This window comes from Carassius auratus, chromosome 1 (genome assembly GCF_003368295.1).
Source record: "Carassius auratus strain Wakin chromosome 1, ASM336829v1, whole genome shotgun sequence".
Taxonomy (NCBI): domain Eukaryota; kingdom Metazoa; phylum Chordata; class Actinopteri; order Cypriniformes; family Cyprinidae; genus Carassius; species Carassius auratus.
Window position 1 is genome coordinate 33508438 of NC_039243.1, and position 24957 is coordinate 33533394.

At 37.3% G+C, this 24957-nt stretch overlaps 1 protein-coding gene across 1 annotated transcript in view; it reads right to left on the reverse strand.

The window, feature by feature from the left end:
• Nucleotides 1-24957, reverse strand: part of LOC113108419 (lipopolysaccharide-responsive and beige-like anchor protein) — a 146360-nt gene that overhangs the window by 84184 nt on the left and 37219 nt on the right. The window contains exons 18-30 of the mRNA XM_026271549.1: nt 24835-24943; nt 24284-24365; nt 22348-22471; nt 21499-21691; nt 13565-14641; nt 13319-13494; nt 12235-12388; nt 11274-11454; nt 9928-10049; nt 9471-9578; nt 9105-9246; nt 8667-8997; nt 2831-3006 (exon numbers count right to left, since the gene is read on the reverse strand). Coding sequence (XP_026127334.1) covers nt 2831-3006; nt 8667-8997; nt 9105-9246; nt 9471-9578; nt 9928-10049; nt 11274-11454; nt 12235-12388; nt 13319-13494; nt 13565-14641; nt 21499-21691; nt 22348-22471; nt 24284-24365; nt 24835-24943 — 2975 coding nt within the window. The remainder of the gene's footprint in view (nt 1-2830; nt 3007-8666; nt 8998-9104; nt 9247-9470; nt 9579-9927; nt 10050-11273; nt 11455-12234; nt 12389-13318; nt 13495-13564; nt 14642-21498; nt 21692-22347; nt 22472-24283; nt 24366-24834; nt 24944-24957) is intronic.

Below are 24957 nucleotides of genomic sequence, written 5' to 3' on the forward strand. Positions count from 1 at the left end.
TTAAACTGATCAAAATTAACATTTATAATGTTACATAAGATTTCTATTTTAAATAAATGCTGTTCTTTTGAACATGCTATTCATCAAAGAATCCTGAGAAAAAAAATGAAATTCCACAAAAATATTAAGCAGCACAACTGTATTCAACATTAATACATTTTTATTTTAATAATCATATTTGAATAGATTATAATATAATTATTTCATAATAATTTTCATAATATTACTGTTTTACTGTACGTACATATTTTATTTATTTTAAATTTTTATTTTACTCATTCATTTTTGGTCAAATAAATGAAACTTTGGTGAGAATAAGAGACTTAAAAAAATTTTTTTAAATAATAACAAAAAAATATTTACCAACCCCCAAACTTTGAAATGGTAGTATATTTTTACCAGATTATTACCATTAATTACATTACTATTTTACCAAAAGATAAAACCATTAATGCATGTGAAAATGCAAATGAATCACTGATCATGTATTGATCAGCTCAGACACCGTATGAAAGGAGCTTCTGCTGAATGATAGCTCTGCTCTTGTTAGCATTCCAGTAAAATTAGCATTAGAGCAGCTCTTACCCTCCTGATAAAACAGCCCATCAATTAATTAGCTCTGTGTGTGGCTGTGGTTAGTGTACTAATACTTACATGCCAATAAACATCATCTTGCCCCTGTAAGGTTCACATTTTGGGCTAGTGAAGGTCTTGGCACGACCGTGCTCTCTCTCTCAGGATATCACACCACAATAAATCTGCATACGCTAATATCTCTACACTTGTTCAAAAACTAAAAAAGCTTAAGGGAACTCAAAACTATCCCTTCATGCACCAAGGATCATGTGTGCAAGCACATGTTGGTTTCACAATAAAATAAATAAAGCTCATAGACGCAATGATTTTTAGACGGAGGTGATTATGTTGGCTACATTTCAAATGCAGCCCCTAATCATCACACAAACTGGCCATACAGGTGCTTCTCAATGAAAGAGAATGTTGAGGAAAAGTTCATTTATTTCAGTAATTCAACTCAAATTGTGAAACTCGTGTATTAAATAAATGCAATGATGATTTTGGCACACATTTAACAAAAACCCACCAATTCACTAACTCAACAAGTTAGAATACTTCATAAAACCAATACTATAAAAACATTTTTAGTGAACTGTTGACCTATTGGAAAGTATGTTCATTACTGTACATGTACTCAATACTTGGTAGGGGCTCCTTTCGCTTTAATTACTGTCTCAGTTCAGCGTGGCGTGGAGGTGATCAGTTTGTTGAGGTGGTCTGGAAGCCCAGGTTTCTTTGACTGTGGCCTTCAGCTCATCAGCTTTGTTTGGTCTCTTGTTTTTCATCTTCCTCTTGACAATAGCCCATATATTATCTCTGGGGTTCAGGTCTGGTGAGTTTGCTGACCAGTCAAGCACACCAACACCATGGTCATTTAACCAACTTTTGGTGCTTTTGGCAGTGTGTGAAGGTGTCAAATCCTGGTGGAGAATGCAATTAGCATCTTCAAAAGCTGGTCAGCAGAACGAAGCATGAAGTGCTCCAAAATTTCTTGGAAAACGTGTGCAGTGACTTTGGTTTTCAAAAAAAACAAAAAAACACCAGCAGATGACGTTGCACCCCAAATCATCACAGACCGTGGAAACATAACACTGGACTTCAAGCAACTTGGGCTATGAGCTTCTCCATCCTTCCTCCAGACTCTAGGACCTTGGTTTCCAAATGAAATACAAAACTTGCTCTCATCTGAAAAGAGGACTTTTTGGACCAATGGGTAACAGTCCAGTTCTTCTTTTTCTTTAGCCCAGGTAAGATGCTTCTGACATTGTTTGTGGTTCAGGAGTGGCTTAACAAGAGGAATACGACAACTGTAGCCAAATCTCTTGACACGTCTGTGTGTTGATGCCTTGACCCCAGCCTCAGTCCATTCCTTGTGAAGTTCACTCAAATTCTTGAATCCAGTTTGCTTGACAATCCTCATAAGGCTGCGGTTCTCTCGGTTGGTTGTGCATCTTTTTCTTCCACACTTTTTTTCTTCCACTCAACTTTCTGTTAACATGCTTGGATACAGCACTCTGTGAACAGCCAGCTTCTTTTGCAATTAATGTTTGTGGCTTAACGTCCTTGTGAAGGGTCTCAATGGCTGTCTGAGACCATTTTGAAGGCTCAGGAGACTTTTTCAGGTGTTTTGAGTTGATTAGCTGACTGGCATGTCACCATATCCTAATTTGTTGAGATGTGAATTGGTGAGTTTTGTTAAATGTCAAAATCCACAAAACTAAAAGAATATCTCAGTATTAATACTAAACTGAATGTGTTAACTTAAACATTAACTGATGAAATGAAACTTGATCTGCCAATAATTGATTAATATACATATACATATGCACACACACACACACACACACACACACACACACACACACACACATATATATATATATATATATATATATATATATACATATCTTAAGTGTCAATTTTTTTAAATTGAGATTCATACATAATCTGAAAGCTTTGATTTGGAATATGAGGTGTAAAAAAATCTGAATACTGAGAAAATCAATTTTAAAGTTGCCCAAATTAAGTTATGCATATTACTAATTAAACATTAAGCTTTGATATGTTTACAGTAGAGAATTTATAAAATATCTTCATGAAATGCATAAAAGACAAATCTATAATTTTAACCTTGGCTATTGCTACAAATATCCTCCAGAGACTTGAGACTGTTTTTGTGTTGCAGTGACACATATATATCTTTGTAATTTGGCAAGGTGTAGTTATTGACATGGTTTTTCATGAAGACCCTCACCTGGGGCGGACTCTGTGCCCTGAACAGCTTCTCCCGCAGACACCACTGCCACGCTGTTGTCTGCAGATTCAGCTGAGGATGCAGCAGTGGCTGATGGGATGGATGCACCGGTGGAGACTGTACTCATTCCTGGTGAGGGAGCCCCGCCCATTTTCTTGGGTGCCACAACAACACTCCTGAAAAAGAATGACAAATACAACAGTTTATCAATTATTATTATTATCATTATAAAATTGTTTTATTTATTTAATGTTTTTGCAGGTTGAATGGTGTACTTTTAAAAGAAGTTTATGCTTGCATTAGATTTTCAACCGTGACTCTAAGCCTTTTTAATGTATTTTCTAATAGAGGGAAAGCAGACTCTGATGCTCTGATAAATACACAGAGCTAGAGAATCAAGTACTCAGTCAAAAAACCATTAGCTCTGGTTCCACGGACAGCCCTGAAACGATCAGATGTTGATGTCAGCTAAATATACTTCACATAATGTGATTAAGCATAAAAAGCCGCCCAGTTCACATAACACAAGAAGCCCATTTGCAGCGTTGGTGTAATTAGAGCACTGTTTCCCTGACACAAAATATTCCATAATGGCAGAATCAATCTTCTGACCAATCAATGGCCTCCCAGCTCCTGCCACTCAAGAGCGAACTTGAGATTGATTAAAGCTGGCGATGTCTTGTAGTCTAGATGCTACAGTGTGTCTCTGTACAGTGTCCTGTCGTGTGATTATCTGATAAACAAGCCGTTTTTTAGCAAGTTAAATATTAAAGGACTGAAAATGTCTCAAAACTTGAGGGTTGTTAACGTTTGGACAGACTTAGCTGAATGCATGTTTCTCATTATATGATCTGGCAATTTATGCTTAAACGTTTGAAATTAGTTTCATATAAATATCCATTCACTCGTAATGTCTCTCAGATTTTTTTGATGGTTCTTCGTGCATCTTCTCTACAAGGACAGTTTGTAATTATCACAAAAGGGCAAAAATATAAGTATTAAATGTAGACCATAAAAAATTTTTAAAAATCAAATCAAAAAAAAAAAAAAAAGGTTTGATTCCAGTGACACCACTGAAATCAAAACGTCATAGGCTTTTGCTTGAGTTGTGCATAAAGTCCATGTAAAGCAATATTTAATATGTGTTCTGAGTTTGTATCAACACAGAAAAATGTGTTATTAACCACCCCTTTCAAATTTGAATGATAAGGCCAAGTAAATAAAATAAGTTATCCTGAAAAAAACAAGCAGTATTCTCTGCTCTCAAATGCTGGGGGCGTGTCCTCTGTGCTGAAACCACGCCCACTCACGGGAAAGCTGCCTTCTCTCTCAACTCAAATACTGCTACAACCTGAATAGATGCACTATTTAAATAATGAGACCGAGCTGTTTTGTAAATTTTCGCAACCAGGTAATATGAATTTAACTCGACAATTAACTCTTCTTGATCTGACATTAGAAGACTAGAACACTAGAAAGGACTTGTATGGACCAAAGTTTCCAAGAAGATATTTTGGTGCTGGGATTGTGAATAAATTTGTTGTTTTCCATACAACTTGGAAAAATGTCTATTTTTGTAATATGGATATTTTGAAGTATGGATAGTATACATGATATACTGTAATAACAAAAACAATCAAGTCTAAATATCAAAAGTTTTCATAGGCAGTAATGGAATGATTTTTGGAAACCATTCATAAAGTGCAGGTTTTCTCTCCACCATTGGTTTTTAGCCATGAACTTTTCCATTTTACATTTACTGCATCATGCTCCTCATCGTGCAGTGCAAAAAACATATATACTGTATTGGCAGAATCCTTATTTAGGTGTGTAATTGCAATTGTTTTTACATGTTTATTATTTTATGAAGACAAGTAGTTAAATATATTAAAAGGATATCTAGGCTAAAAGATTTTTAATTTGTTTGTCACAGGTACAACTGTGTTATAACCCCATTTTATTTATAGGTGTGTGTACTAATTTTTGACTACCTAAAATATTTTTAAAAAAGGAAATAAAGAAATAAAACGGCATTAAAGAAAAGAATGCATGTTGAAGTAAACCAAAAGGGAAACATATTAAACACACAGCAAGTAACAATTGTAACAATCATGATTGAAAGATAAAGACATGAGCAGGCTTTCATAATGATCACGGGTCTCTTCTGCATTCTGCGTGGTCGAGAGGTAAAGATGCAAATGGTTCATATCAGCTGAAAGCCATGAGAGCTCAGGCCTTTGGTGTTGAGTTTATCAGTGCTGACAGAGGATAGTAATGCTACGCAGTCACCAGCTCTTCTCCAGAAAACATTCACAGAGACACTACAGCATCAGATAAGAGCCGTCTATAACAAACGTCCCGCTGGAAGCTGCCTAGCACCAAAGGCAGAAGAATGAGAGTCTTCTCACACCATGTCTAAACATCTGATGTCTCCTTAACTTGAAAATATCCAGTGCAAAAAAAAAAAAAAAACTAAAGGAATTTGAAAACTGGAAGCCATGACATCATCATTTGCTGAACAACAGTGCGCTGTTCCAAAAACTCTATTAGAGTGCATTTCTGTTCTCTGTCAAGTGCTTGTTTACCGCTGACCAATGGTGGGATGGTGGGGGTGGACGGCACAGGTTTTAAATTATTCAGCCCACCATTAGCCACACTTAGCCCCAACACAAAACCACTGTCCATTAATCAGAGCTGCCAGGTGTATACCAGCAGACGAGAGGTCAGCGCTGACCGGGGTTTGGGTTCCAGACGAATGATTACGAATTATGAATTATTTAGCAGTTTTAACCAACACTCCCAGAGACGACATGTAAACAGCATGTTTCCCGTAATCTGCACAGATGTGAGAACCTGATCTTACTGGACATGGATCGACATTTTCATTTCTTTACATAGAAATGCTGCTTTAAATTAGTCTTGTTGTTTGTAAATTTCAAACTGTGCCATTTGTTTTATTTATTTACAATACATTTAACAGCCAAGTAAAGTAAAATACATTTTAAAAATGTTTCTACTTCTATAGAGGTAAGGGTACAAACATAAAACCAGAAATAGAAGTTCATGTCAGAGTCGAAAACAGTCAAGGCTTCTAAATTTAGTTTATATTTCATCATGACATATTCATAAAATTTCTGTCCATTTTGCTTCAACTGAAACGGCAAACAAACTAATAAAATAAATCAACATTTTAGTTGCTAATGTCAAATGTGGTGGAAATCTTGCATAGTATGATTGGGACATTTTAATTTTATTTATTTATTTTTGCTTGTCATACTATCAAAAGTAAGTTTTAATAAAAACCGTTGTGATGCATCTTTTTCAACTCAGTTTCAAAGCTGAAGATATTAAAAAACCTGTCAAGAACACCAGAAATGTTGTTATCTCGGTGCCATCCTATCCCTTCTCCAGCCATATTTATTTACTCACGTGCATGTAATTTTTGTCCAACAAGTCATCATAACACCATTCACTGGGTCTGGATCCTATCAGCAAATATGTGCAGACTTCATGTCAAAACAAGAGTGTGGTAAGAAAGACGTATGTTGAAATCAGAATGCTGTTGATAGTAAATAAATTTCACATCTGCTTTACCCTTGACCCCAGATCTGTTTTTTCCTCTATATATAACACTCGTAAATCCCCTGGGATTCAATCACTGCACCCTGGGTGTTCCACCATACACTATGTTAGAAAGCATGCATGCTGCAGAATAACTCTAGAGAAGCTCTGTGTACAGAGTATAAATGCAGCAGAATTTTTTTTCACACCTTGGTCTGAAAAGATAAATCGCATGCGAAAAACAGACCAAATTTTTGTGCCAAACATTTGTGTTGGTATAAACAGGCCTTAAGAAAAGCTCAGTGTGGGACCAAGTCCGGCAGGAGAGAGCTGCAGTGACTGCTGGGAGCTTTGCGGGAGCCAACATAATCCCTGTCCTGATACCAGCAGCGCTGTGATACCTGACAGAGCATTCCTCAGATAAAACACACGGCCAGATCAGAGGGATGTCTCACAGATGCCCAGAAGACATCGAAAGGAGAAGAAATGTGAGAGAGCAGGAGGTAAACAGAAAGAAGATGGCATGACATACTGCTTTCAGCTGCCAACACAAATGCAAAATCTCTCTTTTTTTCTTCCGTTTATTTTGTAATAAAGCCTCTCTTGGTTATGTCAGACGTATGCACAGAAAATGCAGCAAATAAAAACCAGACAGTGCAGACGTCAGCCAACACATAGCAATGGATCTTGTTTCCCAGCGCACCCCACCCTCTCCACGGATCAGCAGTTACACTACACTACACAGCAATGCAAAGGAATAAAAAACATCACAAGAGACACAAAAATATATATATTTTAGAATTGGTGAACATGCAATCTGACATGTGTCACTTATGTACACAAAATCTATTATTTATGGTATTTTTTTTATTTTAAAATCTATTGACTGGGGTCAGTAAGATGCTTATGTTCAGCTAGAATTCATTAAATTGATTAAAAGTTACAGTAAATGTACAATGTTATGAAAGATCCCTATTTTAAATAAATGCTGCTCTTTTGAACTTTGTAATCATCAAAGAATCATTTTGAGATGGCTGAATAAATAATCTCTCCATTGATGTCTGGTTCGTTAGGAGAACAATTTTTGGCTGAAATACAACTATTTGAAAATCTGGAATCTGAGAGAGCAAAAAACACTAAATATTGAGAAAATCGCCTTTAAAGTTGTCCAAATGAACTCTTAGCAATGCATATTACTAATCAAAAATGAAGTTTTGATATATATAGGGTAGGAAATTAGCAAAACTACATGGAACATGATCTTTACTTAATATCCTAATGATTTTTGGCATAAGAGAAAAATCGATAATTTTGACCCATGCAATGTATTTTTAGCTATTCCTACAAATATACCCCAGAGACTCAAGACTGGTTTTGTGCTACAGGGCTACAAATTGAAAAACAAATTTTAGAAAGAAAATGCAAGTGTTTCAGTTTATTGGATCCATGCATCGTGTCTTAAAGTGACAGCAGCCTAATACACCTGCTGCTGCCATTAATGAAACCAAACAACAACAGAAAACAGAAAATAACACTGCTTTTTTCTGAATATCTTTTCTAAATTTAATAAGTATTAATCTATACATTAGTTTACTTGGGCTATGAAGTGTTATTTTACATTTGATTAACATTTCTATTGTATTTTATTACTGACGGTTTGCTTGTCTTTGGGTCACATGGGTCAAAAACAACAGCTTTTAATTTATTTTTAACAAGAACTATTTTATTTTATTTATTTATTATTCTTTTAACTCTTGCATTTACTTTTATTTATTTATTTTTTTAATTTTTTTTTTTTTTTTGTGCAGCAGGCCTGACCAGCACACAAAATCTTTAGTGTTGTGCCATACCACGTATATATGAGACAAATAGCAGTAGAATTGCATTGTTCTTTTATTTTTCCTTATAATAACCATTTCTGCTCTAACACACACACACACACACAAACCAGCAAACACAAATCCACTGGTGGAGGAATGGACAAGTGTATGTGTATGTGTCTCCTGGGGTCCGTTTTGATAGGCTCTGTTTTTGTACGGCTGTTTATTTGTGTGTAGAATGGCTCACTTCCACAGAAGAAGTCAGGTGCTCTGCTGGGGTGTCCATCATAAAATGCACACAGACTCACACTCAAAGAGAAAACGTGTTGTTTTTTACATGATGTGTGCCGAGAGAGAACAAGAGGTATAAAATATCTTTGCACCTCTAGCAAAGCACTTACATCTGTGTGCACGGATTGGCCAGTGAACTATAAATATTCTGATTGTCCACTCACCTGTCAAAGGAGTGAAACTGGACTGACTGGTCACGGGAGGCATCGCCCACTGCACCCAGAAACCCGGGCGGTATAAGGCTAGGGTCCACCATAAGGTCATCAGAGCGAGCACCAACAAGACTTCTCAGAATATCCTTGACATTTTTGCCTTTGCTGTCTCTCTCAGCGACCTCTTGACCTCTCCTGACTTCAGAGGACAGTGTAGACAGGGCTTCAGATACAGCATCCGGGCCGGTTCGAGTCTCGTTATCACCGTGTATGGTTTTCGCATCCTCAATACTAGATTCTCGGTGATGAGACAAACTGTTCTCAAGATCAGACTGAACACTCTCTGCAAAAAAAAAAAAAACACACAACAGTGTAATACTTAAAACCCTGAATGCATTTGGTCTGTGGGTTCAGATTGCAGCAGTGATGTGTGTGGATTCAGGCGGTCACCTGTGCTCCTGACAGACTGTGAGCGCTGGGCGTGTCTTTTGTCATTGTGTGGCTCAAGGATGTCTCGATATTTGGATACCATGAGTACAGAGATGAAGTAGACCACTGCCAGGGCCAGGAACTGAGCCTGTTTACTGTCCTCCTAAAGCACAGCACACAACGAGTATTGTAAAAAGTAGCCATAGCAATGTTCAAAAGTTTCAGAAAGAAAGAAATTAATAAGGATGCATTAAATTTATCAAAGATAATTTCAAATGAATGCATACTTCTGTTTGATTGCACAATAGAAACTAAAAGAGCCATTAGCTGAATGAGTGGCACATCAGAGCCAGCGAGGGAAGTGATAGTTAGTATGGATAGACTCACTATGTCTCTGAACACTACAGCACGGAGACGATTGATGTCCATGTCCTGCAGAAGCCTGTCTAAATCTCTGATAGGAGACATCCCTCCGGTCACAATGTCCACAGGACTCTGCAACACACAGTTCACACAGTCTCAGAACTAAATCTCAGATTTAGTAAAAAAAAACAACAACAACAAAAACTAGGGAGGCTATCGTTTGCTGTTCCACATTTAGACATCGCTGAGGCAGAGAGGCACTAATGCAACAGTTTTCATTCTAAATAATAGATGAGCTGTGAGTGTGGAGTGTAAATTACACCACACATTAAAGAGAAAAGGGGTTTATTTTTTACTGGAACTGTAAGAATCAAACCACGGGCCATTGAGCAAAAGGATTCTATTTAAAATTACCATCTGGAAAGTAGAGAGAGAAAGAGAGAGAGAGAGAGAGGTATCCTTGGCAAGATGTTGAACTTGCCTGTCCTGGTACAGACTTGGCGGCTCCCAGAAGGCTTTGCTGTCCACGGCTGCTCTCTGCACCAGACATACCCAAAGTGTGCTGCTGACATTCAAGACAGTTTCTCACAGCCATCGCACACACTGAGGAGAGAGAGAGAGCATGTAAGAGAGGGACAGAGAGAGAGAGAGAGAGAGAGAGAGAGAGAGAGAGAGAGAGAGAGAGAGAGAGAGCTAGAAATACTGAGAAGAAGACAACCTCACAGAGATGAAAGGGTACAAGAGCGAAAAGATATATAGACTAAAGGAAACATGAGAAAAGGTCGTTGCATGACAATGAAAAAGGGCTTAAAATACCATTTTAAGAGTGAAACCTTTGAAAACTGAAGCCATACGTAGACTTTATGGAAGTTTATGTGCATTTCTTAGGTGTTTTGTGTGTTGCAGTGTTGTCTCAAGGGTGTCTTGGGTAGTTTCTAAGACATTGCAATGTGGTTGAAAGGTGGCTGCTTACTGCTAAAAAAATAAAAGCCCACCCCTCTGTCATATCTCTATGATGTTTTAGACTCTAGATATGGTTCAGTCCCTCCTTCAGTGTGTAAGTTTATGAAATGTTTTAATGTGCACCTGACAGATTGTCGTAAATCTAGTCATTTAAAAGCACATCTCGAAAAGCAGCGATAAAGTTTAATACAGTTCTGTTCAAAAGTTTGCGTCAGTGTGATATATATTTATTTTTATATATGCATAAGTTTATAAAAAGTCACAGTAAAAATTGTATAATGATGGAAAAAATTATATTTGAATGTAAATCACAATTTCCACCAAAATTCTGAAATATATTAAAATAGAAAACATTTATTTTAATCTCTAAAAATATTTCAGTTAATTGCCCAAAGCTTTTAAACTAATGCTACTATTTTGTATAAATAGACTAGAAGTCGACTGGCCAGGTTTCCACCACTGTGGTGCAGAAAAATCATCTTACTGCATTTAATTTGATGTTATGCATGCTATATGTGTGTGTTTGCTTTAATGAGTTTGAACTGCACAATAATGTGTGTTTGATGTGCATGGGTATGTCTCTACCCAACCGTCTATCGTCTCATACCTTGACAACTGACAAATGTACACTCCTAAACGCTCAGATTAAAAGTATTATTCCAACATGGGAACCAACCAGATTTTTCCATTAGGCTTTCTAGTCATTTGAGCGAAAGACCCAAAGAGAGCTGTAGAAGCAGAACCTTGTTTTTTTTTTTAAAGATGGAGGACTAACTATCTAACAGAGAATGAGTAGGATGGCAAAAAGAGATGAGGCACTGATTCAGGGATATGCACACACTACAATAAAAAAGAGAGATGTACCCAGACGTAAGCATTGTCTTAGGATTCCTCCAGAAGACATGTTCTTCTCGGCTTCAATTTCAGTGAAGTTGAGTGAACTGGCGAAGATCAGCACGTCCACGAGATTGATCAGCCTCTGCAAGAACATCAGTGACGCCTCCACAGACAAACCCTGAGACGACTCGATGTTCTCCAGCTCATGCTGCAAGACAGTGCCATCATCATCATCGTCATCATTACTGTAACTACAGCCTTCATAATCAGCAGCATCTTCACTCAACACACCATGAGTTTAGGGTTCACTCAGACTTGACTGATCCCTTATGTGAAAGGAATGGAAAACCATCAAGGGTCTTGTAAAAATCTTTTGTTGTTGTTTTTTAAGACATGAAACTGAAACCTATTTTACTTCTGTACCGTGACCTCTTCAATGAAAGCGGAAATTCGATAAGAAACAGATATGCTGGGTTTAGTTTCATCCGTCGCTCCATACAAGAATGACAGCTTTCACAAGTTAGAGTAAGTTATTCCATTTTTATAAAAATGTGCATGTTTATTTGTTTGTTGTTGTTGTTTCACATTAATGCATTATTTTATATGCTATATTTCGATAAAACACAATAAAATTGACTTGATTTTTGAAAGCTTCAAGCATAATCAAATTAATAAATAACCTTAACTAATAACTAATAACATGTATTATTGACAAGAACACTGCTGAAATCTTTTGAGGTCTACTAGTAAACTCTGTCAAACTTATATGTCCAACCAATAGCTGAGTAAGGGTGGATTAATTCAATTAATCTAACAGTTTTTTTGTCAGGAGTAGCACAAGTGGATGGAATAAGTCAGATAGAGAACAGTAACTTAAAGTTTTGAGCCATCCTGACGCATCCCATGTAGACAGCATTGCTGCTTGTAAAGGGTTCTTTTGGTTTTTGATGTAATACGAGGTGAAGATCGCACACACACACATACTAACCGAAGAAGAGGTGGCTGCAGACAGCAGAGGAAGGATTCCTCCACAGGACATGATGAGGTTGTCCACCACCTGAGAGACTAGATGGACTGTGTTGTGCACAAACATCACGTTCTCACTGCTGTTCACAAAGTCCATAACTGTCTTAGTGGAGTGACTGCGGAGAGAAGTGAGGAAAATAAATTATGAAATTTATTTATTTTACTTTATTATAGTCTGTAAGGCTGGGTAAAACATAGATATCTCGATTTTATGAAATTATATCGATTCATAAATCCCAAGAATCGATTAGTGTAGCCTGTCAGATAATGAACGGTTCATTGTAGCACACCTCCCATCCAATAAATTGCAATAGGTTTTGTTATTTGTTACTTTTCATATGATACAAAGTATCAGATTTCAAATTCTGTCCATTTTATAACAATATTCAAATAATTAATACTGTTTTGTCGCTGTTTAATATGGAGTGAGAGATCGTCTCCTCTGCTTTAATAGCAGTTACAGCATGAAATAAACACGAATGAACATCTGAAGATACGAGTAAATCTGTATCCTGTAATCTCTCAATCTCTCAGCTTGAAAAACAAGTCTAGAGAGGACATAGAGATGTGACATATTCATAACGTATATTTTATTACTGTTCTTCAATATTTAATTTATGTTCAAATAAATCAGTTAAGATTTTGTGACAAACACCATTTACATGTTTGTTTCAAAAAAATGTATTGGAGTATAAATATAATTGTGTGATTTAAAGTAAGAGTTAGTAATACAACTTCAATATTACAAAAAGTGTATTTTAAGTGTTTGTATACAAATCAGAAAATTATTGACTCTCAAGTATGTTGATCTGTCGATTAGCCAAAAATATTTCTACTTATCTCCTAAGGGATAATTTCACAGAACAAAAAATGTCTATTTTCTACCGTCGGTAGTATTGCGAGTTGTAAAACATGCACTGTATGAAGTTCTAATGGACAAATTCACAGGACCATCTCGAACCTGATGCAAATTTGTTGGTGATTTTTACAAAAAGAAACATATAGAGGTATTTTATCCCTTCTTTGGTTCTCTGTGCTTCTCTCACCTTCTCCACATCTGCACATCGGTCTCGATGGAGAACAATAAGTCGGTCAAAAGACGCTGGTGCATATGAGACCACTTGAACTCTGGGATCCGGAACATGGTGGAGCGGGCTGAAGACGAGCCCTCATTGCCCTGAGCTGAGGGACTTGAGGCAGCTGGCTGATTTGGGCTCAGGTTCTGCAGAAGATGCATTTGTTATTCTAATATTTATAAAGTCAAAGTTTTCAATTTTCAAATTCACACTTACTGTTGTCGAGGCGTCCTTCAGCTCCAGTCTCTCTGTGTCCGAGGCCACACTTGACACATCCAGTCTAGCGATTTTAATCTCTTTGGTTTGAGTTGCTAAGGTCTCTGCTTTCTTCAGAGTGTTTTGCATATTTCCTGGATCCTGCGAGATGCTTTCAGTGCTAGGGCTAGCTGAAGACGCGGTCGTCTCTGTGTGAAGCTTGGGCTCATCGGTGGAGGTGCTTTGGTTTAAATCCACCTCCTCCATGGCAGCTGATGCATCCTCGGTTTCCTCTACTTTCTCATTTTGCAGTGGCTTCACATCTTTATCGGTTTCTAGATTCTTTTCTGTCTCTTTCCCATCATCTTCCTTTTCAGAACCATTGTCGTCAGTCTCTCCGGCTGTGGCTGAAACAAAAGAAGACTCTTCTGTGCTGTCGTCGCTGGTCTTTACGAAGTTGCTGACTGAGGAAACATCGGTGCTATCTTCATTCGTGACAGAGGCCAAAGTTGTGCTGGTCTCTTGATGAGGAGAAGCATCAGAGGTTTCTTCCACTTTGGCTTCAAGAGAAGAATCTCCAGCAGTGCTTGTTTTACCATCATCTTCATCTGACATCTTCACAGCTTCAGTCTGAATACTGTCTGAATCAGCTCTACCTTCAGTCATCGTGATGTCAGCCTCAACTCTTTCCAGCTCTCCATCAATGTTAGCCTCCAAAGTTTTCACTTCATTATCCTTTCCTGCTTCTTTTGTAGTGTCTTGTCCACCTTCATCACCTTTCTGTGGTGATGAGGCTTCTGTCATTCTCTCTTCTTCATCTCTTGCCAGAATGTTGGACATTATGACCGGGATCTGGGTCCTCGTTTCCTCACTGTCTCCGGGCTGATCGGTGACCTTCTCCTCCACACGTAGCTCGATTACAGTAGATGGTGCTTTCTCCTCTGTATTCAGCTCACCGTTGGCTGAGGCGAGGAGTTGAGAATCATGACTGGTGCCAGATATTGTTCTGATTCTGCTTTCAGATCCTCCCTCAGAACCCATCAGCTGGTACTCAACGAACATGTGGGCCAGATTCTCTTTGTGTTCCTCAAAGGTGACCTGACGAGACAGACAGTAAGAGTGTTCGGAGAAATGTTAATTATGTAGAGCAGCAAAAAATAAAAAATAAAAATAAATTAGCAGCAATCAAGAACTTTAGGCGATCAAACTGTCAGTTCAAATGCACCTTATAGATGTAATTATTTTAGCATATGTGACCCTGGACCACAAAATCGGTCTTAAGTTTTAATTTCGCAAAATTGAGATTTATACTGTATATAATAAATAAATTACTTTTTCAATTGATGTATGGTTTGTTGTGATATGACAATATTTGTCTGAGATACAACTATTTGAAAATCTGGAATCTGAAAAAAAAAAAAAAGAAAAAATCTAAATACTGAGAAAATCATCTTTCATCAAGTTGTAAAGATGAAGTTCTTAGCAATGCAGATTACTAATCAAAAATTACGTCTAGATATAGTTACAGTAGGAAATTTACCAACTATTTTCATGGAACATGATCTTTACTTAATATCCTAATGATTTTTGGCATAAGAGAAAAATCTACAATTTTGACCCATACAATGTATTTTTGGCTATTGCTACAAATATCCCCCAGAGACTTAAGACTTAAGAAGACGAGAGACTATAAGAAGACGAGAACTAACTGATAAGATGAGATAAGATCTCAACAGACAGAAAGTCAAACACACCACTGGGGAAACCAGAAACAACTTGCAGCTTCCACACCAATGCCAGCATTTGCATTTAGGCACGGAAGCCTTATTATATGTAATTAATTGGCCGTTATTGTTCTAAATTAGCCTGCTACAAGCCTGGCCATTAATCTTCTGTGTGGTCTGATGGGTAATCCATGGCTGTTTGCTCGTTTTCTTTCTCTCCTGAGTCTCTTCCTTGGAATAGGCAAGACTATTAGTCTGGGCTCAATACGGCATTTAACATTTAGCTATTAAATCCAAACGGTGTATTTTTTAGACATACACTGCCCTCTTTTGTGATTGGGTACCAAATGAAGCAAGAGAAATATATGGATAAAGCCACTCAAAATTTTGAATGAATGTCCAAACATATCTGGAGGGCAAGCGAGACATTTCAGGATTTGTGAAAGTGAAAAATTAAAACTCCTATATACCCCTGGTTTAAAAGCTGCACATGAGGCTCCATATTATCCTGTTAGGTATTATCTTCAAGAATCAGTAAGTATATAATATGCTGTTCAAGCACTTCATTCTCTGGCAGCTTGCTACAATGCGCATTATACCATTAAAGTATTACATCACAAGAAAAGCATCATCTTACTATAACCAGCAAACGGTACACATGTGAGCCCTTGGCGTGTCGTAGAGATAAAGTTACTCTGGAAAGGCGTTAACTATAGAAATGTGGTTTTGAAACACAGCCTGAATGCCACCGGGTGAGCTAGACATCAGTTTCAATCTGGTCTAATTTATTCTGGTCTGCTCTCTATATGTGGTGCATGGAAAAACCTAAAATCTTAGAATACAGTGCAGGTTTCATCACAATGAGCATTGCATCACCAGGGTATATGGTTGCCAAATTATACAACTTAATGCACGTCCATTTTTCAAATTACCTTTAAGAAAAATATTAATAATTGACTGTATTTAAAAAAAACTACAATATATGCATTGGGTATATCAAAATTTGAACTTCACCTTAATATGATAATTTTACTAAATGAAAAATCCCTGATTCAAAGGAAGATTCATCGAGCATCAGACTGCAAGCTCAGCAACAGACAGAAACCATGCTTAAAATCACTGATCTTAGATCAGCAGGGAGCAGTTAGCCACAGATACTCACAGTAGAGCTGGTAGGGAACCTCATTTAGATCAATAGATAGTGAGTAACCGCAAAATAGGAAATAGGGACCCTACGAATGCTCTAATTGGATTAGCTAAATGTGATTCCATTCCTGTAAAAATCAATGTGGTCATCAGACTGAAACCCTTCTCTTCTCTGCTAGTATAAATAGCTGTTTGCATGAGTGTGGAGTAAAGGTACACAGAGAGAGACTCAGGAGAGACAGGCAAGCAAAAAAACTGCGTAGTGTACCACGTTTTGAATAAAAGTGGTGCATTTCATCTTGATCCAGAGACTTTTTTTTATGCATTAAAAGTAGTTAATTAAAGGGGTCAAATGATGCGATTAAAATTTTTCCTTTCTCTTTGGAGTGTTACAAGCTCTTGGTGCATGAAGAAGATCTGTAAAGTTGTTATAAAAGTTAAGTGCTGTCACTTTTGAAGGAATATGTTCCTTACAGTGGAACAGAAGAGTGCTGACCATGAAAGCATGAAGGTCTTTCACAAGGTGATGACTCCCAGATGAAATCTGTCCCTACACTAACTGTGTGGAGCTGGTCTCATTTATGCACAGTGCTGGAACAGGGGCACCTTGGGTAAGCTGTGATGTCAGCAGGCCAGGAGCCAGCAATGAGCAGGAAACGAGACTTCATCTCCTTTGACACACACATCATGCCCAGTAAAACACAATCAGACAACGGCACACTTGCTAAAATTAAAATTGCACATTTCTGTTCTAAAATAATGTATTTAAGAAATATTTAATATCTATATTCTAACAATACATTTACTCAGACGGAACAACTGAATAGTGAAAAAAAAAAAGCTTTGCATGCTTGTCTTAATGTATGTTTGCCTAGAGCATGTATTTATTTACCAGGGGGTTCCCAAAAGGCTGGTTGAATTTATGAGGGCTTGTTCTTATGATTGTAAAGGCCATTTGAGATTAATTTTAAATGTGCACATATATGGAGATTTGGAGACCTTATATTACAACCTAAAAACCATAAATAGCATTCACATATACTGTGCATCTCTAAGATGCAAACATACATCTTTCAATTCCACACACAATGCTTCTGTCTCTCCTCCTCACTCTCTCACACACACACACACACACACACACACACACACACACACACACACACACACACACACACACAGAGTCAGCCGGCCCCTGCAGCTGAAAGGGAAAGCTACAGTGACAAACAGCTCTCCTACTCCAGAGTTGGCAGGAAATCTATCACGCTGGACAATAAAATTGCAATTGAGTTTTTTGTGCATTTTCTTTCCCTCAGCAGATGCATGCATCTCTGTGCTGCTGTACCTTTCCCGTTCATACGCACAACCCCCTTTTCTGTTTTTAGATCCCAGCAGTGACGCTGTAAACAGAACACGACCTTCCCTGCATTAATCTTGTGCAATTATAGCACAAAAAAGCTATTACAGACTTGACCCATAGGAAGGGGAATGATCAATTTGTGTGCACTTGCTCAGCAGTGAGCTACCTAAGGAACACAAGAACACTCAAATATAACACGTATGCATGAAAAAGAGTGAAAGCAAAGCACGCTGCAATAGTTTAAAGCTGCTCAGGCCAACCCGAGATTGTGTTTTCATTTATTGTGATTTTTTGTGAAGTATGTCTTTAGTAAATGAACCCGTTTGTTTCATTTTTAGGAGTTTTTCAGAGAGAGTTGTGTTTTGAGGGTTGTAATATTCTAAATATATAACCAAAACAAGACTATTTACAATGCAACCTGTTTGTTAAATACACACTTTTTCATGAAATGTGATTGAACATATACGCCACGTGTGTGTGTGTGTGTGTGTGTGTGTTTTCTCTCATATTTAGAGTATAACTGTGTAATTTGTCTGTAAAAAAAAATCTCAATTATAGATTAATATGAAGAGACAACTCTCCACTTGTAGCAAATGTGGAAAAACTTTTTACAATTAAGGGCCAAAATCAAAACGTGATTGAGTAAATGTTGCATAATATCCAACTATATCATATAAAAATGTATATATTTTTTAATAAAATTCACTTATATTTTAAATATTCTAACTGCTTAAATAAAAATAAAACATGTTCGGACAAAAATGATCATTTGATGCATCTGTGGCCAGGTGTGTATTTTTTTATATATTTTTTTTTTTACAAGATCAAACCAAATCAAAGCTATTTTGATTCAGATTCCCTGGTTTGTGCATCTCTGAGTAGTGGTTAATGTTGTAAAATTGACTCTGTGGTGCTATCAAGACATTTCAAGACGTTTATTAGAGCATCCTGATCAGCCTGACAGACAGTAGCAACATGTAGTTAAAGCTGCGGTAGGGAACTTTTGACGCTCTAGCGGTTAATAAACAGAACTGCTTGCGTCTTGCGGAAGAACATCGTAGCCGGAACTACTTCTCTCTGTTTATGTCTATGAAGAATCACAAAGGTACTGTGTTACTCCGCCGCGGTACCCCCGAAGCAATCTAAAATAGTCTGAATATAAACACTTATTATAGGTGCACCCTAGTGATTCAGGACAAGCTAAAAACACGGTTTGGAAAATGGATTCATGGTGTACTCACTTATTATATACATTTTTCTACATTTTGAACACAAACAAAGTTACGGACCGCAGCTCTGATTGGTTATTTTTTACCGGGAGTGATGTATTTCTGCAAATGACAATAGGACACTGGGAGGAGCCGGAGGAGCTTGATTTTTACACAGATTATCTGTCTCATATTCTACTGTCAGGACATAATGACAGGTTTAATAAATATGTAAAAAATATTTTTTTACAAAAGTTCCCTACAGCACCTTTAAACCTTTTTAAAAAAAAATCATTTTTTTTAATAAAATTTCTATTTGGTTATGCTAGTATTAGAAATAACCCACTTGAAGTCAATCTCAAGCTATAATAAGTTTGTACATGCTAATAAGAGCACACTGAGCACTACATCTCATAGCACAGCTGCGCCCCCAAGTGGCCAAAGACAAGAACTCAAGCAGAGTGGAGCGATGCCAGAAGAGCCAGTCTGACACCAAATGACTTCAATACTCTTGGAATCACGGACGTCCATATCACAATATCAACAGAGCATCTCAAAATAGACATCTCTGAAGCTAGAAAGCTCAGAAAACTGAGAGCCCTCAAATGCATTAAAGGGGGGGTGAAATGCTATTTCATGCATACTGAGTTTTTTACACTGTTAAAGAGTTGGATTCCCATGCTAAACATGGACAAAGTTTCAAAAATTAAGTTGTAGGTTTGAAGGAGTATTTCTGCTCCAAAAATACTCCTTCCGGTTTGTCACAAGTTTCGGAAAGTTTTTTTCAAGTATGGCTCTGTGTGACGTCTGTGTCCCGAAATGCCACAAAAGAAGTGTGTTTTTGGTTGCCAGGGCAAGACAACCCTGCACAGATTACCAAAGAAAAAACAGCATTAAGGGACCAGTGGATGGAGTTTATTTTTTCAGAGCATCAACGGAGTTGTGCAAGTGTTTGTGTTTGTTCCCTGCATTTCGAAGATGCTTGTTTTACAAACAAGGCCCAGTTTGACGCTGGATTTGCACATCGTTTATTTCTTAAGGATAATGCAATCCCAACGAAAAAGGGTCACGATCGTGTGTTGGAACCGCAGGCGGTGAGTAAAACTGCTTCAAATATCTCTGTGTTGTAAACTTAGCTATCGGCGCGTAAGCACATCAAGTAAACAACATGCGATGTTGTCATCAAACTGCACTTTCCACATGTACAGCTTAAAAAAACCAAACAAAAAACGGACATAAAGTGGAACTTAGTCAGTCAAGTTAGTCAAGGTTTTTGTCCTCACGGTAATGTCACAGCTTCCAGACGCTCTCAACGCAAAAGCCTACTGGTGCTCGTGATTCTTTAGCTCCGCCCACACGTCACGCCTCCAGCCGCTCGTGTTTTTCCGGGAAAAATCGGTACAGACTATCTTTCTCTTATAAGTATAATAAAACTAAAGACTTTTTGGAGTTATGAAGGATGCAGTACTACTCTATAGGTACTCAAGATTAACAGGAGATTGAGTGAAAACCAGCATTTCACCCCCCCCTTTAAAGAGGTTCTAATCTGAGGAGTCTAGTTGATTATGGAGCGTAATAACAGTCATGTTTCTGCAGTGAAAAGCCAGTAGATTATAGCTGACGCAGAGAGCCAGAACACAGGATGGAGTGAAAGAGTGCAAACAGTGCTGAAGAAAGGAAGAGAGATACAGTGATGGACGGAGACACTAGAGAGAGAAAAATAGAAGAATAGTTGTACATCAGTGCACTTTTTTTTTTTTTTAGGCAGTCATATTATTTTCCTGTTTAATGTCTGCACATATGGATTATGTGCAACCAACACTCTAATATCTACTTTTATATACAAATATTTTTGTTATATTATATAGCATACTATTTTACACTATTTAAAAGTTTGCGGTCAGCTAGAAAGTAATTCATAGTATTAATCCATAAAGATGCTTTAAACTGATCAAACTTCATAGTAAAGACATTTATTTACGTTGTTGCAAAAAAAAAAAATGCATCAATGAATCCTAGTTTCCACAAAAATATTAAGCAGAATAACTGTTTTCAACATTGATACTAGTAAGAAATGTTTCCAGAACACCAAATATTAAAGCACCAAACATCAGAATTATTTCTGAAATGTATCTGTGTAATGGCTGCTAAAAACAGCTTTGCCGTTGTGGGAATAAATAATATTTTAAAATATACTTCACAATATGACTTTTTTTCCCCTGATTAAAGTTGATTAAAAAAACGCAGCCTGGGTGAGCAAAAGAGACTTCCTACAAAAACATAAAAAAGTAGTGCATGTGAAATTTGGAGGAAAAAAAAATATATATGCATGTTCATTAGCTGCTTTTTAGCTCAAATAATGATACAACTAATCATAGTAATTTAAATTTAAATATTTCAAAGGCATTTCCTCTGTTGTATGGACCAAGTTTTGTGAATGCATGTAAATATTAATGAGTGCAAGTAACATAAACGTTTATTACATGCATCCATGTTTTGTGTGTGTGTTTGGGTCCTGACCTTGGAGTGTGTGATGGAGAGTGTGTCCACCCACACACGCCAGCCGCCCCACTCATACTTAATGGCGTGATAAAGGAGGATGCGAAAGATGGCGTACACCATCTCTGAGATCTTCTGCTCCTCGCTGTTCTTGGGGTTTATAAAGCACAGAGACAGCATCCACTCCTGCCACACCGAGCACTGCAACAGACTCCTGCAGAAAACAAGTTAGTAAAATAACAGCATCATTTCAGAGAAAACAGTACTGATGACGAACATGATGAAGTCTGTGTGTGTGTGTGTGTGTGTCTGTCTGTCTTTCTGTCTGTGTGTGTGTGTGTGTGTGTGTGTGAGTGTCTGTGTGTGTCTGTGTGTCTGTGTGTCTGTGTGTGTGTGTGTGTGTGTGCTCTTGTTTTTGTGTCATATCAGGACACAACTCTGTATAATGACATGGGTATGACACAGGTATTACAAGGAGAGGGTGACTTACGAGGACATAACCCATGTCCCCATTTTTCAAAACACTTATAAATCATACAGAATGAGTTTTTTTGAGAAAGTAAAAATGCACAAAGTTTCCTGTGAGGGTTAGGGTTAGGTGTAGGGTTGGTGAAGGGAGATAGAATATACAGTTTCTACAGAATAAAAACCATTACACCTATGGGATGAACACACTTTACACAAAAACAAACATGTGTGTGTGTGTGTCAGTTTGTGTGTGTGTGTGTGTGTGTGTGTGTGTGTGTGTGTGTGTGTGTGTGTGTCTGTGTGTGTGTGTGTGTCTGTGTCAGTTTGTGTGTGTGTGTGTGTGTGTGTGTGTGTGTGTGTGTGTGTGTGTGTGTGTGTGTGTGTGTGTGTGTGTGTCCTCACCTGCGGTTCTCTCGGCTGTTGTTGAAGAGTTTGATCATGTCTGAGAGGAAGATGCGCCGTACTTCCATGGTTTCTGTTCCTGGAGGAGCGTTCTTTAAGAGGGCAGCGATCACTTTTAGGATTTCTAAAAGTGAAAATATCGGCGTTTAATCCATGAACAGCACCATTTGACACTATATCTCACAGCTTAGTTTTTAAAAGGCTTACGATGCATTAAAAGGACAGTTTTCACTCAAGTTTATGTTTTTATACACTATAGTTTTTAGATTATGCCTGCTGCCTTTTTTTACTTAGTCACTAAATTGACTGTAAAAAAAAAAATAGGTCGTAGGTAGCACAGATAGGAAGCAAACAACATAACCAAACATTATCTGTTCAACAGATGCACAAACTGTTATAGCATATTTAAAATAAAAACAATTTATTATTAATAATACTTTAATTTAGCAAGAATGCAGACAATCAGAAAAGTGAAGACATTTGTTACAAAAGTAATGTTTCTGTTTCTAAAAATAGAACTTTCTATTCCTCAAAGAATCCTGAAAAAATTGCATCATGATTTTCATAAATATACCAAGTATTTCCATATTGATAATAATGAAACAAATGTTTCTTGACCACTAAAACCAGCATCATATTATATATCATATATCGTTTTTTTATTATTATTAGAAAGTTATCTTAATTTGTAGTACCGTATTATTTATCAAAATTACTGCTTTTACTGTATTTTTCATCAAATTAACAAACCTTGGTGAGCATAAGAGACCTAACCAGCCCCAAACTTTGAATAGTTGTTGTATATGTATATATTAAAAAATTATTTATGAAACAGCAAGGATAAAGAAAATTGCAACTTTTTAAATAAAAAGGATACATTTAATTTTTCCCCCAACACTTGCGTATAGTGAGCTAATAGCATGCATATAACGTGGATGGAGTAGAAATGTACTCCACATCCTAAGGTCAGTACTGTCTAAACTCTTCCTGGAACAGAGCGTTAGCTTAAACTGGAAAGATTGGTTGTTTAGATGAATTATCTAGACAATGTCAGCATGCATTAGGTTGAGAAGAGCAGCTCAAGTTTCAGCCGTCACAGGGAGTTTAGAGCACGACAGCATCTGTAACCAATGCTCTCACTCCTTCCAGCAGAACTGTGTTGTTTCTATGCCTTACTCACTTCAATTAGAGTCATTGAACCTTACTAGCAGAAAATTACCTTTGCATGTTTCTCTGCACTTTTCTGTTTTTTTTTTTGGGGGGGGGGGGTTCGCTCTCCAGTCACCTTTTGGTCCTGGTTTGTCCCGGGGTTTAATTTAAAAGAAACTTTTGCTTCCTCGGTTTGTTTGATTGGGTCTGGCATGGCTAAAGACTGCAATCAGAGCCATTTAGAGGCTTCAACACAGATCAAATCAAGGAGACACAGAAAAGAAAGCTGAAACTCTCTGATCACATACGAGAACGCTCTAGAACCGATTCACTGTCATAGTCACATCTCCATGTAAATACAGCTCTAATCAACAGTACCTCAGAGTTAAGCTTCATTAGGGAAAGGTCCGATATGGATCGGTATACAATATTAGCTTCACTTTTTACATTAAAAACAGAGCATCTGATTGCTGCCTAACCCTGTACTGGATTTAAACAAGACACAACTGGAATAACATTTTAAATGTAAGATTTCTCTGAGAAAGGCATGTAAACCTGCGATACAAAAAGAGCATAGTCTAGATAAATGTGATGTAACAGCCTTTTAGCAATAAAAAACAATGATTGTAAACATAAATGAGGTAAAAGAAAGAATTTATTTCAATGAAAAAAAAAAAAAAAATTAAGTATTAGTCAAAAAAAAGTTTTTTGCATTTATTAACAGCTATGTAAGGCTGTTTAATCACTGGTGTTGCCAGCCGAAGGGATTGTGTTTTATAAAACTTACGTGGGTTTTGAATCTTCACAGTGGAGTCGGGGTCTGGGTGCTGTTTGTGAATGACCAGAGTACAGATCTGCTCCGTAAGAATCTGGAGAAAATTACACATACGTTCTGGTTAGAACCAAAATACAGATTAGCAAATAAAAGACACAAAAATTGCATAACATTTCACAACAATCATAATCTAGGGACATAATCCTGAAAAAAAAAAAAACATTTCTTAATCAGGATTTCGACATAATTTTGGGGGAAACACAGTAGAAAATTAAACCAATGAACAAAAAATAAAAATGTAAATAAATGAGATAATTAGTGAGAGAGCGTAAAACACCTAAATCAGAGTTTTAAATACAGGTATTTCTATTTACACTTTTTATGGATAGAAACCACAAAATTAGAAAAAAATCTGATCACGAAGCATTCTGGCATATGCACCACAAACATGTGCAAAGCGTGCACTTTCACCAAATGTAACATTTTGCTGATGTCTGCACAATATAATAGTCAAAAACTAAAAAGTGCTTTAAGCCGACAAGGTATCAATGTCGGAGACTGACCTCGAAGAGCACGTTGTATGTTGTGACTGTGAACTGGTTCGAGTGGAGCATCAATCGTTCGGTCAGCAGAGAGAACAGTCCGTGAGCCAGCATGACCTCCGACTTTGTCCTAAAACACATGGC